The 14,836-nt window shown below is 36.6% G+C and overlaps 1 protein-coding gene across 2 annotated transcripts in view; it reads left to right on the top strand.

Moving 5' to 3' along the window:
- MAP3K1 (mitogen-activated protein kinase kinase kinase 1) overlaps positions 1-14,836 on the top strand; it is a 70,201-nt gene that overhangs the window by 47,633 nt on the left and 7,732 nt on the right. For both annotated transcript variants that reach the window (XM_075411151.1, XM_075411152.1), the window contains exons 4-16: positions 1,387-1,587; positions 2,501-2,617; positions 3,161-3,309; positions 5,498-5,619; positions 6,377-6,458; positions 6,843-7,020; positions 7,784-8,074; positions 8,491-8,612; positions 9,676-9,767; positions 10,013-10,202; positions 10,515-11,793; positions 12,683-12,835; positions 14,169-14,331. In XM_075411151.1, the coding sequence (XP_075267266.1) occupies positions 1,387-1,587; positions 2,501-2,617; positions 3,161-3,309; positions 5,498-5,619; positions 6,377-6,458; positions 6,843-7,020; positions 7,784-8,074; positions 8,491-8,612; positions 9,676-9,767; positions 10,013-10,202; positions 10,515-11,793; positions 12,683-12,835; positions 14,169-14,331 (3,139 nt within the window). The remainder of the gene's footprint in view (positions 1-1,386; positions 1,588-2,500; positions 2,618-3,160; positions 3,310-5,497; positions 5,620-6,376; positions 6,459-6,842; positions 7,021-7,783; positions 8,075-8,490; positions 8,613-9,675; positions 9,768-10,012; positions 10,203-10,514; positions 11,794-12,682; positions 12,836-14,168; positions 14,332-14,836) is intronic.

Below are 14,836 nucleotides of genomic sequence, written 5' to 3'. Positions count from 1 at the left end.
TTTGCATGTCGGTTCTCCAGGCAGGTATAGTCCGTTGGGGATAGGGTTGTTGGCTGGAGTAAGATTCTTACGGGGAAGTGTTACTGGTATGTGATTATTGATCCTCTATTCCAGAACTGATCTTTATGTACAGATCAGGGAAGATTTAGCTGTGTGCATGTTAATTTCTATTGTTACATTTGAGAAGGTCTGGATTAGAATGTTTTGAGGGATAGTAACTGGCTTCATTAAAGAAGATCAAGAGTATAAAGTCTTGAGCAATAGTGTCTAACAGGTTTGCTTGCTGTAACAGTGCTCATCCACAGTTAAGCTTCAGTTGACTTGTCTACAGCTTCACAGTGCAATTAGAGTAAGATCTAAATGCTTTTATTGTCCCATTGATCTAAACAAGATTTCCAAAATCAATTAAAATATGTACTGCCATTCCTCTGAATTAGGGACGACTGTCCCAAGGTACAGCATGGCAGCACAGCTCCTTTCCTCTTGACAAGAGAAACTGAAAGGTTAAAAAAACCAACCAAACAAAAAACCCCACAACAACCCACCAAACTATCTAATTTAGCCTTTGATCCATTTTTACTTGATGGTTTTTCTGTGTTTCATATTAACCTTTCATATGAAAAGTCTTAGCGGTTCAGGCTATCTTTTACTTAACTGATGGACAGTGAGTCAATTATAACCTGCATCACAACATAAAATACAAAGTACATACAAATCAAAGCAGAAGATTTGAAATTGGACAGAGACATTAATGTATCTCGTAAGGTTAGAAATAAACACAATTTTAATAGAAGATTTAGGCCATTGAATTTTTGATTATGGGGGAACAAAACAAAACATCCTGAGCTGAAAGTTGGCTTAATTGTGTGAAGGAGAAGAGGCTGTATCCTTTTTCTTCGTAATTTCTTAAACTTTTGCTCTTCATTGACCTTAGATTCCCTGTTATAAACTGTAGTCGTAGGATTTCTTCATTTATTAACTATAGTAGCATTGCAACCTTATATAGTAATTTCCTGTATTGATTCACAAGTCTGTGATTGTCTTCTGATCGAATCATACTTACTAATTCACTAGTAATATGGTAAGGCAACCAATGAAGACTTGAAAATAGAAGCAGTTTAAGACTGATTTTCTGTCATAATGTCAGACAATTTCAGTTATATAAAATTTCAGGTTTTCTTCTGTGCTGGAGTTCTAAGCATGTAAGAAAAGTAATCCTTTTGAAGTCATACAGTCTGAGCAGGTTGTAGTAGTTTCAGATTTTGGGGACTCCCTTATTCTATGTCCTTTGGGGCAGGAGGAGAACCAAACAAATACTTAAAAAATCAACACCTAATTAAACTTACTGTTGTCCTGGAAATGCTTGTGATGGAACCACTTATGTAGTTTCAGAGTGGACGAATAACACCACCTCGACGAGCCCCGTCTCCTGATGGCTTCTCTCCATACAGCCCTGAGGAAACAAATCGTCGTGTCAACAAAGTTATGCGAGCCAGGCTGTACTTGCTGCAGCAGATAGGACCCAACTCTTTCTTAATTGGAGGAGACAGCCCTGATAATAAATACAGAGTGTTTATTGGGCCTCAGGTAGAGAACATTTTTGTGTTGTCTGTATCTTTTATTACTGTTCAAAAAACTTGAAAACTGTTCAAAACCAAATTAGACCAATTGCCAACCCATGATAACGGTTCTATAAAGTAATGTTTAAAAGTTGTAATCTGTGCTCATGTAGTGTAATGATTAGCTTGTATTTTGTCAAATATGTAGCAAGTATTAGTTTTGTCTAAAGTTTCTCTTTTGGAAAAAACAAAACAAGCAACTCTAGTTTGGAAGTAATTACTGTTGCCCTGTCTTTCTCATTCCTAGAAGTGGCTCTGAGTTATATATCTGAAGTATTTTTGGCTAAAATTTAGCCACTTCATTGTCCTGGTGTCTCACTCTGAAAAACTTCAGTCCTCTGTTCACGGGATGTATATAAATGACAAGCACATGACAGTTCCTTTAATGGTGTGATAATTTCGTAAATACCCACAATGAGGTCCTTTTCATAGACTTTCACAATACTGATGTGGTGCTGCATTGAGGAGCATCTAGGGTTTTGAGTAAACAGAAGCATCTCATTTAAGTTTGCTGTCATGTTATGGATATACGATAATTATATACATAAATTCCTTCTAGTGTGAAGCATTGCAATAGTTTCAGTTTATTATAAAAAAATGTAAAAGTGGGGAAAAAGAGTTAGTTGAAAACTGTTGTAGTAATTGTCTGTTTTCCTGTATATTTTCCATATATATTCCTGAATATATAATATGAATAATATTTTGGGAATTCACATTATCTGTAAGGCCACATAAGAATATATTTATGCGTATATATGAATTTTTTTGCATAAACTACTTTGGGGGGGGGTAGCATGTGTTCTACGATGCACTGTAATGTGGAAAAACTATCTATGTAATTGTCAGTTCAGTAGAGCCTTAGCATATACTTTTCTTTGTAGACTTGTAGCTGTGGCCGTGGGACATTTTGTATTCATCTGCTGTTTGTTATGCTGCGAGTATTCCAGCTTGAACCCTCAGACCCAATGCTCTGGAGAAAGACACTGAAGAACTTTGAGGTAATCAATTTCTAATAGATCTAATGGCAGATCTGAAATGAGCTGCAGGTATAAGTGTTTAGGACTTTATCTTGAAAATGCTGAAAACTGTTGTGTTTCAAAGCAGAAGAATGTATGTTTCTAATTACGTCTTTAATTCAGTCTCAGGAGCTCTGTAAGTAGAAAAAACGCTGCAAATAGAAGACAGAACTAAAGAATTAGTAGAGAGCTGTAGTTTAGAGAGTGATTTAAATCTTGGATTTTCTATTTAAATTTGTATATTTGATTAGCTGAAAGGTAAACAGAATGAGGTACAACAGAAGTAATTGTGTGTATACTTAAAGCTAGTATTTTTAATAAGCAAATAAGCTTTTGTTGTAAAGTGTTTCTTGTGATCTATTTATTAGCAAGACTTCTGAAATTTCTGCTGCTGCTACAGCTAATGCATTATTGTGAAGGTGAATAGATCTTTTTTTAGCAGTAGTTAAGCTTTAGTAATATTATTTTTCATTACAAGCTATTCATAGCATAAATACGACTGTTGCTATCTTTTTCTGATGTTAGGTTGAGAGTTTGTTCCAGAAATATCACAGTAGGCGTAGCTCGAGGATCAAAGCTCCATCTCGTAACACCATCCAGAAGTTTGTCTCACGCATGTCAAATTCTCATACATTGTCATCATCTAGTACTTCTACATCTAGTTCAGAAAACAGGTTAGTATTTTTCTAAAGGAATTAAAAGCTTTATTCTGTAGTTTTCTTCTAATTTTGTAGGTTTAGAATCACTTACATTCTTTTTGTTCAAAGCTGCTTTCATTTCAAGCCACATTAAGTCTCTGTATTTGCAATCGAGTCAAGCAGACATTAGTCAGCACGGTACCAAGTGGAGGTATTTGCTTCATAACTTCTGTTTGAAAAATGTTAAGTGGAGTTGTGAAAAGAATTTTTTTGACCCTTTATGAATTTGAGAAACAAACCTTTGAAGTGCAAGACTGAAGCATGTATTAACTTTGGAAACCTATTTGTGTTCATTTGTTCAAATGCAGCACTTGTGCAAATGTTGACAAATGAAGAAACATGATTTTTCTCTTTCTCTTGTCTTACTTTGGAGAAATGCTTGTGCCTATGACAGTATACTGAAAATTTCTTTGGTAAATTTTTGGTCTTTGTGTAAACATATATAAAAAATGAATATATAAAACATAAGCAGATATTTAAAAGAACACTTCATGTAAAATGGGTGATTAAATTATTTTAGGGGAGATATTAAACTATTACAATTTTTATAGTTCATACAATATTAAATGCTGCTTTATTTATCAATTTTAAGTGATGTTTCAGTCTTTTATTCCCCCTTGACTACTTCTACTTGAGTGCTTTTGCGTGTACTTTTCCTTAATTTTGAAAAGATATTGGTTACTTTTTTTAAAACAGGTGATTTGTGTGTGCATTAGTGGATGAACTAGTTATCCTCTAGAGAGGCCAAACCACAGAAGGCAAACTAAGCTGAGGCTTTCTTTTGTGCACAGTGAAGCGTAACTTAAGGAGTACCTTGCTATGTTACATTGTGATAATAAGCATATAGTTAGAGAGTATGTTCAGACAGGTTTATAATTCTGATGTACAGATTGTGACCTTTATTTTCCATCATCTTTTACTTATTTTTCCAAATTGTCAAATTGTGTCAGTGTAAACAAATTGCATAATCAAAGTAGTTAAATAAGCTACTCTGGAACTACGTATCTGGTAAGCCGGTTCCTATAATGTAGATACCTTGTGTAGGAAAATATCTTTTTTCATAGAATTGCTTTCACTGGATTGTGAACTTCACTGCATGAGATCTCATTTTTGACAGGATGAAAGAGTTTTCAGTTGTTTGCCAGTACACCTGGTGATTAGTTCCTAGCATTACTGGTTCAATGAAATAATTTGCCATTTTGTGCAAGTCTAATCTTGCATGATACAACTATTGCAGAATATTGAGCATCAGATTCGAGATAGAAGTTTACTCAGTTCTGATAATTACTGGGACTTGAAATTATTTTTTGTTTACTATAATTCTTCAAAAGTCAGTTTTAGATTAGTACTTATGTTTCTGTACATGCTGTGGAAGTGAATTTTTCACTGTCAGCTTAATTTTGTGGATTTTTCAAGAAAAAAATAGTGTCAATCATTTACAAGGAAACAGAAGTGAATATATATGTATAGAAACAATGTATACAAATTAATTTTATTTTAAAAATATATTGTTGGTGAACAAATACAGGGTTCCTGCAGACTTTAAGACACACCAGCTATAACTTAAGTTTTTGCTACGGGCAGTAATAGTTTTGCACATTTAAACAGTATTAAGGAAGATTAAAATCTGTGGGTTTCACTACATGTTGCTTAAGTTTAGAATAATCTTTTGGCAAAATCTCTGGTAATAGCCATTATTTTCTGCAATGGGCTAAAGACCACCTTATGACTCAACCCTCTGATAGCAGCATGATGGGAAAAAAATCTGAGTATCTTTCGAAAATACAAAAATTTCGTAGTCTTTCAAAACCAAATGATAAGTGAAAAAGCAAAGACTGGTTTGTAAAGAAGCTCTAGGAGAAAAAATGTAAGGACCCAAAGCTGGGTCTTTCAATCTCTAATTGATATCTGACCTAATTTGAAAAGATGTCATGTGTTTTGTGACTTTACCTTTCATTTCAACAAAGTGTTGTCCGTACTCAGTGCTTCTAAAAATTTGGTTGCTTACTTATACAGACCAAGGTTTAGGAGAATGATTCATGAATAGCCTATAGTTATTTAGAAGTGACTGTTCCAAACTGGAAGTTAATATTTTTTTCACGGTTAAATCCTGCTATGAATTCTGATACGCCACTTTTACAATCACAAATGTCTATTTTTATAGTATGAAGGATGAAGAAGAGCAGATGTGCCCCATTTGTTTGTTAGGCATGCTGGATGAAGAGAGCCTAACTGTGTGTGAAGATGGCTGCAGGAATAAATTACACCACCACTGCATGTCAATATGTATGTTGTCATCTTTGTCTTGTTAATTTGTGGTGACTCTAAATACGCAAAAGTATTGTAACTTAGTGTGTTTTCATTGGACTTCTTATTTGTTCAAAATAAAAACCAGAAACCTGCTCTTAAGTGATGACTGGTAGCTATTCATGAGAGTTTGGTATCCTTTGGGTGCTATTGATGTGCCTCATTTTGTTGATTATTCACAAATCAAGTTTGTAATTTGATGCTTTGAGAAAGAAGTTAACTGCAGGGCTAGAGGTTTGAACCTCTTTTACCCAAATGAAAAGATTATGTCCAATTAGAGCAAGACTAGGAACAAACTTTTAGCTCCCTGTGACTTGTCATTAGAATGCATGAAAGCCTTCTGCTATCAGCTAGGATTATATAGTGAATTACAGAGTATGTTTACATACTACATTAAATAAAGTACATAAATGATTACTATTTTCTTTAACAAATAAAATTCTATCTGCCATATCTTAATACTTTTGAAAAAGTCTTGCCTATGTTTGAAGTACAAAAAGAACTGCATTTCAGCTCATAACTTTTAATACTAATTGTAATGCTAAACTGAAGCATTTCTACATGCAAAAAAATGTTTAAATGCCCATGTTTATCAGGCTGCTGCAAATGGCTCAGTTCAGAAGTGTTTAACCTGAAACTAACATTTTTCAGTAAAACTTAGAAATAATAATGTCATCTTCTGGTTTTATACACTGTAAAACTGAAGTATGTGTATTATCCTGTTGCTGTGTTCCAGGGGCAGAAGAATGCAGAAGAAACAGAGAGCCTCTTATATGTCCTCTTTGTAGATCTAAATGGAGATCTCATGATTTCTATAGGTAAGGATTCAGTCTGTGTATAACAAACTATCTGTTTCTGGATCCTTAGTTGATGTTCCTAAATATGCTGAAGTATTTACTTCAGTAAATCATAGAATCATAGGTTGGAAAAGGCCTCTAAGATCATCAAGTCCAACCATCCACCTAACACCACCATTCCTACTAAACCATATCCTGAAGTGCCACATCTAGACGTTTTTTAAACACCTCCAGGGATAGGGACTCAACCACCTCCCTGGGCAGCCTGTTCCAGTGCCTGAACACTCTTTCAGTAAAGATTTCCCTAGTATCTAATCTAAACCTCCCCTGATGCAATTTGAGGCCATTGCCTCTCATCCTGAATGTTTCATTTGTTAATCCATGTTGTTTGTTGTTAATCTGTAGTCATGAATTGCCAAGCCCTGTGGATCCTTCTGTTCTCCGTATGGTTCAGCAGCAAACTCAGCAGCAATCTGCAGCTGGATCACAGAGAAGAACCCAAGACAGCAGTTTTAACCTTACTCATTATGGGGTCCAGCAGATCCCTTCTGCCTATAAAGATTTAGCTGACCCATGGATTCAGGTAATTTGTGAAAGAAGCTTCAAATGTAAATACTGATTTTGGATTGTTTTGCTAGATTTGTCAGATCAACAACTAAAAAATTTATTCTGAATCACATCAGCTTCATGGTTGATAATTATTGGGAAAAAATTGTATTTAACGTGCATCAGAAGAGAATGTTTTCCAGTCTTGTTTTAACTGGGGTTTCCGTTTTGGACCTTATCTCGGGCCTCGTATTAAAGGCCTATGTAATAAATTTTGGTTGTGCATGTGTCACATAAATGCGAAGCTGGCACTTACTGTTACATAAATTGTGCTGCAGGAGCCGAATGACCTAAATAATCTCTTAGAGTCTAGAGGTGGGTTCAGCTGAGCAGGGGTCACGTGCTTAAAAGTGAAAGAAGTTGTATTGCCTATATTTCTGCTGTAAGTTTTGTCTGATACAGCTGGACCTTGGTTTCAGGGTTGTTTATATCAATGTCTAAAAACAAACTCCGTACTGAGTAATTAAAATTCAGAGTGAATGAAACCATCCATACAGTCATCCTCTCACTTTGCTTAACAGAGTTTTTGGAGAACCAATGACTTATCATTTATGATGTTTCATTTCGATCACAGAATTATTTTTTAAGACACTTTACCTTCTGACACATTTTACTGTCAGGCTTGTTAAGGTGATTTTTCACCAGAAACATTTCTTTGCTTTTTCTGATTGTTGTTCTTGGGTACTCAGGTTGCAGTATTACTTAGCTTGACTCATGTAACATTGCTTTTTCCTTGGCAGGTGTTTGGAATGGAGTTAGTTGGCTGCTTGTTTTCTCGAAACTGGAATATACGAGAGATGGCACTTAGGCGTCTTTCCCATGATGTCAGTGGGGCTCTGTTACTGGCTAATGGTGAAAGCACTGGAAATTCTGGAAGCAGCAATGGAAACAACACAAGTACTGGAGCTCTGGGTGCAGCTAGTGGGTCATCTCAGACCAGTATCTCAGGAGATGTGGTGGTGGAATCCTGCTGCAGTGTGCTGTCCATGGTCTGTGCCGACCCTGTCTACAAAGTGTATGTTGCTGCTTTAGTAAGTAGTTTTTTACTCATCGTATTCTAGTAATTTCGAAGTTACCTCAGTTTAGAAGGGCAGGGGGAAGGAGGAGATACATGAAGTCAGGAATCCTACTAATTGTTGTTGAGCGTCACTGGTGACTTAACTTTTAACCATTACCTGAAGGTGATGAACAACACTGGCCAAGTATAAGGAAATGCTTACTGGAATGCTTAGTATTAACAGTACTTGTATGACTAGGTTCTTTCCAATCTCAAAGAATATATGAATAAGTCTAACAGTGGATATGTAGTAAGCTATTTATTCTTTGAACATTTCACTGATATTTTGAATGCAATTTATATAAAACTATTTACAACTCTTTAAAAAGAATAAAAAAGTTGTGTAGCTCATTTTGATTTCAAATGTATTGCTTTTTTCCTTTCTCTTAGAAAACTTTAAGAGCCATGCTGGTATATACTCCCTGTCATACTTTGGCAGAAAGGACTAAACTACAGCGACTTCTCAAGCCAGTTGTAGAGACAATATTAGTTAAATGTGCAGATGCCAACAGGTATGGTGTCTCATGAACTTCAAACTCATTTTGGATTGTTACTGAAATGTATTGAAGCTTCATTTATTGCTATGTATTTGGAACTAGGAGACCATTTATAGTTGGTGGTGAAATAAAATGTGTGGATCATAAGTATAATTATATAATGTTTTTGTTAAAGTCTAATTGCTACCAGCAAACTGCTGTCTTGAAAGATGCAGGTTTTGAAGGCACCTGATTGTATTTTTCCAGCAGTTACAGATCTTAGATGCTTGCATAAGACCTCTTTCCCCCTCTTAAAATAAAGATGATGTTAGGTCATCAACAGTTCCCTCCATCTCAGTTGATACTGCTTTGGTCTAATTCTCATGACTCAGCTTTAAGCAGTCAGCAAGTACCCTTCAGCAAGTACCAATCACGTATGTTTCCTGCTTCAACAAAAGCTGTTGTACATCTGTGCTGTGAAGTGTTAACATACATGTTATGTTAACATAACACTTCTACTTTTTATTTCACAGTGCAGTGTTAGGAGATGACTGTTCTGAGTGAATGCCCTTGATGTTTCTGCCATGAGTGGGGCTTGTCTTCCTGTCCTAAGCTACCCTGTCTTCTGCTAGACCAACCAGTTCTTTCACCTGTACTGTAACACAGATGCAGAAGTCCACCAGCTTGACTTTCATCTCTTTAGGTTTAGTTCCTGAGGAGCACTGCTTCTGAAACTGCAGTTAGAGATGCCCCAGCAATAGTCTAGCAATAAAATGCCTAAAGTTAAAGGAAAACAGAACTGTTCATTGTGTTGCTGGATTCTTGGATTTGACCTGTTTTTGCAAGAAGATGAGGTCCTATTTGGGTTTTTGTTTGTTTATTAGTGATAGACATCACATTTCTGGAAGTATCCTTTTAAAAAAGTCACAACTATTGGTATCTTGCAGATAGAGGATTATAGAAATGTACTGGGATGAAGTGATGTGAAGTAATTTTCCACACACAGTTCCAAGCTGATGATTGTTGAAATGTAATTATTAGAATGTTTTTCCTTCAAAGCATCTGCTAAAAGAGTTATTTTTTGGTTTTTATTTCATAGTCGAACAAGTCAGCTTTCAGTCTCAACGCTATTGGAGATGTGTAAAGGCCAAGCAGGCGAGCTGGCAGTTGGGAGAGAAATACTTAAATCTGGTAACAATAGCTCTTCATATATAATTGAATTATAATTACAAGCAAATATACTGAAGTGTTTTAAGTTTAATTCAGGATTTATCCAATATCAGCATAGCAAAGAGAGAACAGTATCTCTCAGCAGTTTGGGAGGCGGGTAATTTGGGCACACAATGTGTATTTCTATATGATACAGTTCTGATATTTATTTAGGTCAGAATTTAGATTGTGAACATATCCTTATTTTACCAACTTTTTTTTTATAGGGTCCATTGGTATTGGTGGTGTTGATTATGTCTTAAAATGTATTCTTGGAACCCAAACTGAATCTAGCAACTGGCAAGCACTACTGGGGCGACTTTGTCTAATAGACAGACTTCTGTTGGAATTTCCTGGTGAATTTTATCCCCACATTGTCTGTGGAGATGTCTTACAGGCTGATACTGTAGTAGACAGGTACATGCTTCTGCTGTGTGACTGTTACTCTTCATAGTTGAATGTGCTATTGGTGATTTTTTTAAAAAAGTTGTTCTAGTTCCTGTAAACAAATAGTATATATTTATATGCAAAAGTGCACTTACTTCAGAGAGTAAATGGTTGCCTTTTTTAAAAGCTTCTAATAGGTGAATTAATTTTGACACACCAGTGCAGCAACGTCTCCTTTCTGCTGCAGAACTGACAGCTAAATGCATTATCCTGAAATGGCTTTCTTGGCACTAGTTAACTAGAGCATATCAGTGTATAAAACACCTCTTTTCTTTTTTTTAGGTATAATAAACTTCTGTCCCTCTTAACTTTTGCCGTGCAGTCAATTGACAATTCCCACTCAATGGTTGGTAAACTATCACGGAGAGTATTTTTGAGTGCAGCAAGAATGGTGGCCAGAGTGCCCCATGTTTTTGTAAAGCTGTTAGAAATGTTGAGTATGACGAGCTCGAGTCATTACGCAAGGATGCGTCGACGTCTGATGGCAATAGCAGATGAAATGGAAATTGCAGAAGCCATCCAGCTAGGCATGGCAGAAATGCACTCTGGGGAATGTCGACATGAGGACTTTTTGCAGCTGCCTGTGCCAGATAACTCTCCAGAAGCTACAGAAAGTAATACTCCTGACAATACTGTCCAGTTATCAGGGAAGAGTGGGAAAGGTTTAAGTGATAAAAAACAGAGTGCCAGTCCAGAGGACATTTCTGAGACTCTGGCTGGCCTTGCTGTGGGACTTCCTGTTTCATCAGTAACCACTGAGCAACCAAAGCCAGCCATTCAAACAAAAGGAAAGCCCCACAGTCAGTGTTTGAACTCTTCTCCCTCATCCAGTCATTCCCAGTCACTATTCCCAACGCTTCTGTCTCCTTCAAACCCATCTGTACCAGCTGGCACTGTAACAGATGTCTCTAAACTCAGACCTCAGGGATTCGTTCCCTGCAAAATCCCCTCACCTTCTCCTCAAACACAGCGGAAACTTTCTCTCCAGTTTCAGAGAAACTGTTCTGAAAATAAAGAATCAGAGAAACTTTCTCCAGTTTTCACCCAAGCCAGGCCATTGCCATCCAGTCACATACACAGGCCGAAGCCATCACGACCCAACCCAAGTGATGTGAACAAGCAGGGAGAGACCTCAAAAAACAGTATGACACTTGACCTGAATGATATTTCACAGTGTGATGGCAATAGGAGTAGTAGTAGCAGTGCAGTTATACCAAGTGAAGAGACAGTGTTCACACCAGTAGATGAAAAATGTCGACTGGATGTTAATGCAGAGCTCAATTCCAGTATTGAGGATCTACTGGAGGCCTCCATGCCGTCGAGTGATGGCACAGTGACATTCAAGTCTGAAGTTGCAGTGCTTTCTCCTGAGCGGGCAGAAAATGATGATACATACAAAGATGATGTAAATCATAATCAAAAATGCAAGGAAAAGATGGAAGCTGAAGAGGAGGAAGCTTTAGCTATTGCTATGGCAATGTCAGCATCTCAAGATGCCCTGCCAATAATTCCCCAACTACAGGTCGAAAATGGTGAAGATATCATAATCATTCAGCAGGATGTAAGTATTTGGGAATTTAGCATACGTCTTAAGGTTCACTGAATTTGTAAAGCAGTGCTGTTGCGTTTTTACGTAACTTTGGAAATAGAGAGGTACTCTGTACCCTGTCTTAGGAGTTGGAGTATAAACAGTCTGCCTGTTGAGGGTGCTTCATGGTTATTAATAAGATTAGAGAAGGTATTTGGAAGAGAGACACAATGTCATATACCAACCTTTAAAATGGCAAAGAACAAGGTGTAAAAGTGGGGAAGACAGGAAATGAGAACAAAGTTTTTAAGCAGGAGTAGAACTGTACTGATTCTTAATGCTGATTTACTTTGACGGCAATCATACAAAACCATACCGGATTGTGAAAGAAAAGGGAGAGTTGGAAGAGATCTTGTTGTCAGCACATCTTGAGAGAGAAGGTGTGAGATACTTTAGAAGTCAGAAAAAAGATACTTGTTTGCAAATAGACAAAACCACAAGAAATAAGAATAGAGAAAGGACTGTTTTATTTGTGATCCTTTGCATGAGGTAACAACGTGTGAAGCACAAAATGGGAGAAATAAATTAAGCAGAAAACTTTACTTTGGGTGCAGACTAAAATCTTGATTAGACATGAGATCAGGAATAGAAAAAAAGTCTTACTGCTATTTGTGTCCTTAAATCTTGTCTTTCACCTTCAAGTCGTAACACAGGGGAGGCTCTCTGTTCATACAGTAGGAGTATGTGGATTATGGAATACGCTGGTGTTCTGGTCTCAGCTGAAACATGTGTAACATGCAGTACAAAGAACTGCAAGGTAGAAGAAAGGCATATAAGCTTAGATATTTTATAACCTTGCAGAATGTCTGCATTTTAGATGCATGCTAGTAAATGTGAAATTAATTTGGAATTCAATTCTCAGACACCAGAAACCCTGCCTGGACATACCAAAGCAAAACACCATTACAGAGAAGACGCGGAATGGCTTAAAGGTCAGCAGATTGGTCTTGGAGCTTTCTCTTCCTGTTACCAAGCTCAAGATGTAGGAACGGGGACATTAATGGCTGTAAAACAGGTAAATATTTCAAAATACTTCACTTTCTTGAATATATTATGTTTGTTCTTCAGTATTTCTTTGCAATATTAAATATAAAAGCTCTCTGCTCTCACAGACTTCTTGTGTTCCTTGCTTCCTCTGCTCCCTGTCATGTCTTCTCATGTAATACATAATAAAAAGTCTTTATGTGCATGGTATTGATGTAATATTTTCATTTTTTTAACATCTCCTTAAAATGAAAAAATACTATGCTTTTTTATATGCTTATTTTTTTCATAGTTTCTCAAAGGCATTTTTACTTTTCTCAAGTTCATAAATCAGTGACAGATTTAGGAATAGAGCCCAGATCTCGATTCCAAATTGATGGCCTATTTACAAGGTAGCTTCCCCTTACTCATCAAAATTTTTTCCCTAAAACAGTCAAAGTGGAGGAAATGTAGTTTAATGCTTGTTTCCTCTGATTCAACGGCCAACTTTGAGGCAAGTATTTTTAACATTTAAATTAATAGATATGGAGGTGCGACTGAGAAAAGGGGCCCAAATGCACATGCTTCGTGCAAGATTTTTGAAGGTTCTAGATGTGAGTAAACCTTGCACACTTAAGATGCCCTAGGTCTGAATCAGTGATACCAACTTAGAGGGAATCGTAGTCCTAACATTTTCTTATTAATTCTAGAATGAACTTACACCTATGGAATTGAGCAATTTCAAAACACTTAATCAAGGAAAGGATATCTGTTGTCAGTTATTCCTCCTCTGAAACTCCCTTGCTTGCAAAAGAGAAGGACTGTTCATTTAGTCCTTGAGTCTCCTCCTGGAGAGATGATGACGCCCAGGGGAAATTCTCTGCAGCATACCATTATTTCAGATGTAGTATGGATAAGAGCTGGAGCTGGCTCCAGGGCTTCTGATCTGCTTTCCCGCCCCCTATCAAATTTCTGGGATAAGAGGCTTAGTTATGAAACAGATAGTATCGTTTAACTGTAAAAATCTTACAAATAACAACACTGCCAGAATGCCATTTCAGGCCTTATCTTTCATCCTTTACTTCAATATCTGGGAAAAAGAAAAAAAAAATCCTAGTTTAAGCAGAGGAGAGTCAAGAGGGAAGTCTCCCCACTCCATACTTGGAGAGATTTTTATTGGTATTTCCCTAGAAGATCACTCTTAATTTTCTGTGACTGTCTCACACAGAGATAGATTCTCAGCTGAAGGGGCTTGAGATAAAAAAATGCTATTTCTAGATGGTGGAAAAGGGTAGAAACACATCCATTCTTGTTACTGTGCTGAAGTGGAGGTTACAGGACTGGTAATTATATAAGATAAATGTGAATAACATATTTCAAAACAGGTGACGTATGTCAGGAACACATCATCTGAGCAAGAAGAGGTAGTTGAAGCACTGAGAGAAGAAATAAGGATGATGAGTCATCTAAACCATCCTAACATCATTCGAATGTTGGGCGCTACATGCGAGAAGAGCAACTATAACCTCTTTATTGAATGGATGGCAGGTAAACAACTACTGTGCCAAAGAAAATTAAAATACCAGATGAGTCTTGAACTATGTAGTTTCATACACTATTTTGCATCCCTTTAGTCTGCAGACTTGTATTTTCATTGCTGTTGGTAACCAGTGTAAAGGTCTACTTACAGAACAGTTTAAGTTACTGTATTGACACTGGTGTGTCCTTTTTTTGATTTGGAATTTTCCATACCTAATGTGTCATACAGTTAAAGTAGTTGGAAGCCCTGAACAAAAATTCTACTACTTTTTCCTCAATTTCTGAATCTAAATGGACAGTTGGAGACTTTGAGAGACAGGCACTTCAGTTGGATATACATCAAACTGTTGCATTGTCAATGTACCTGTGTAACTTTAACTTGTTCTTAAAAATAATTTTACTGGAAAGTTTGAATACCCATCACTTGTTTTTATCCCAAGCATTTTCATAAAAAAGTGTGCAAAGGCATTTAAGAACTTAAAGCAAACTTCTACTAATAGGTAGTAAGTGGGAT

Source organism: Opisthocomus hoazin, chromosome Z (genome assembly GCF_030867145.1).
Source record: "Opisthocomus hoazin isolate bOpiHoa1 chromosome Z, bOpiHoa1.hap1, whole genome shotgun sequence".
In the NCBI taxonomy this organism is placed as follows: domain Eukaryota; kingdom Metazoa; phylum Chordata; class Aves; order Opisthocomiformes; family Opisthocomidae; genus Opisthocomus; species Opisthocomus hoazin.
Note: the sequence above shows the minus strand (reverse complement) of the source record. Positions and strands in the feature narration are given on the sequence as shown.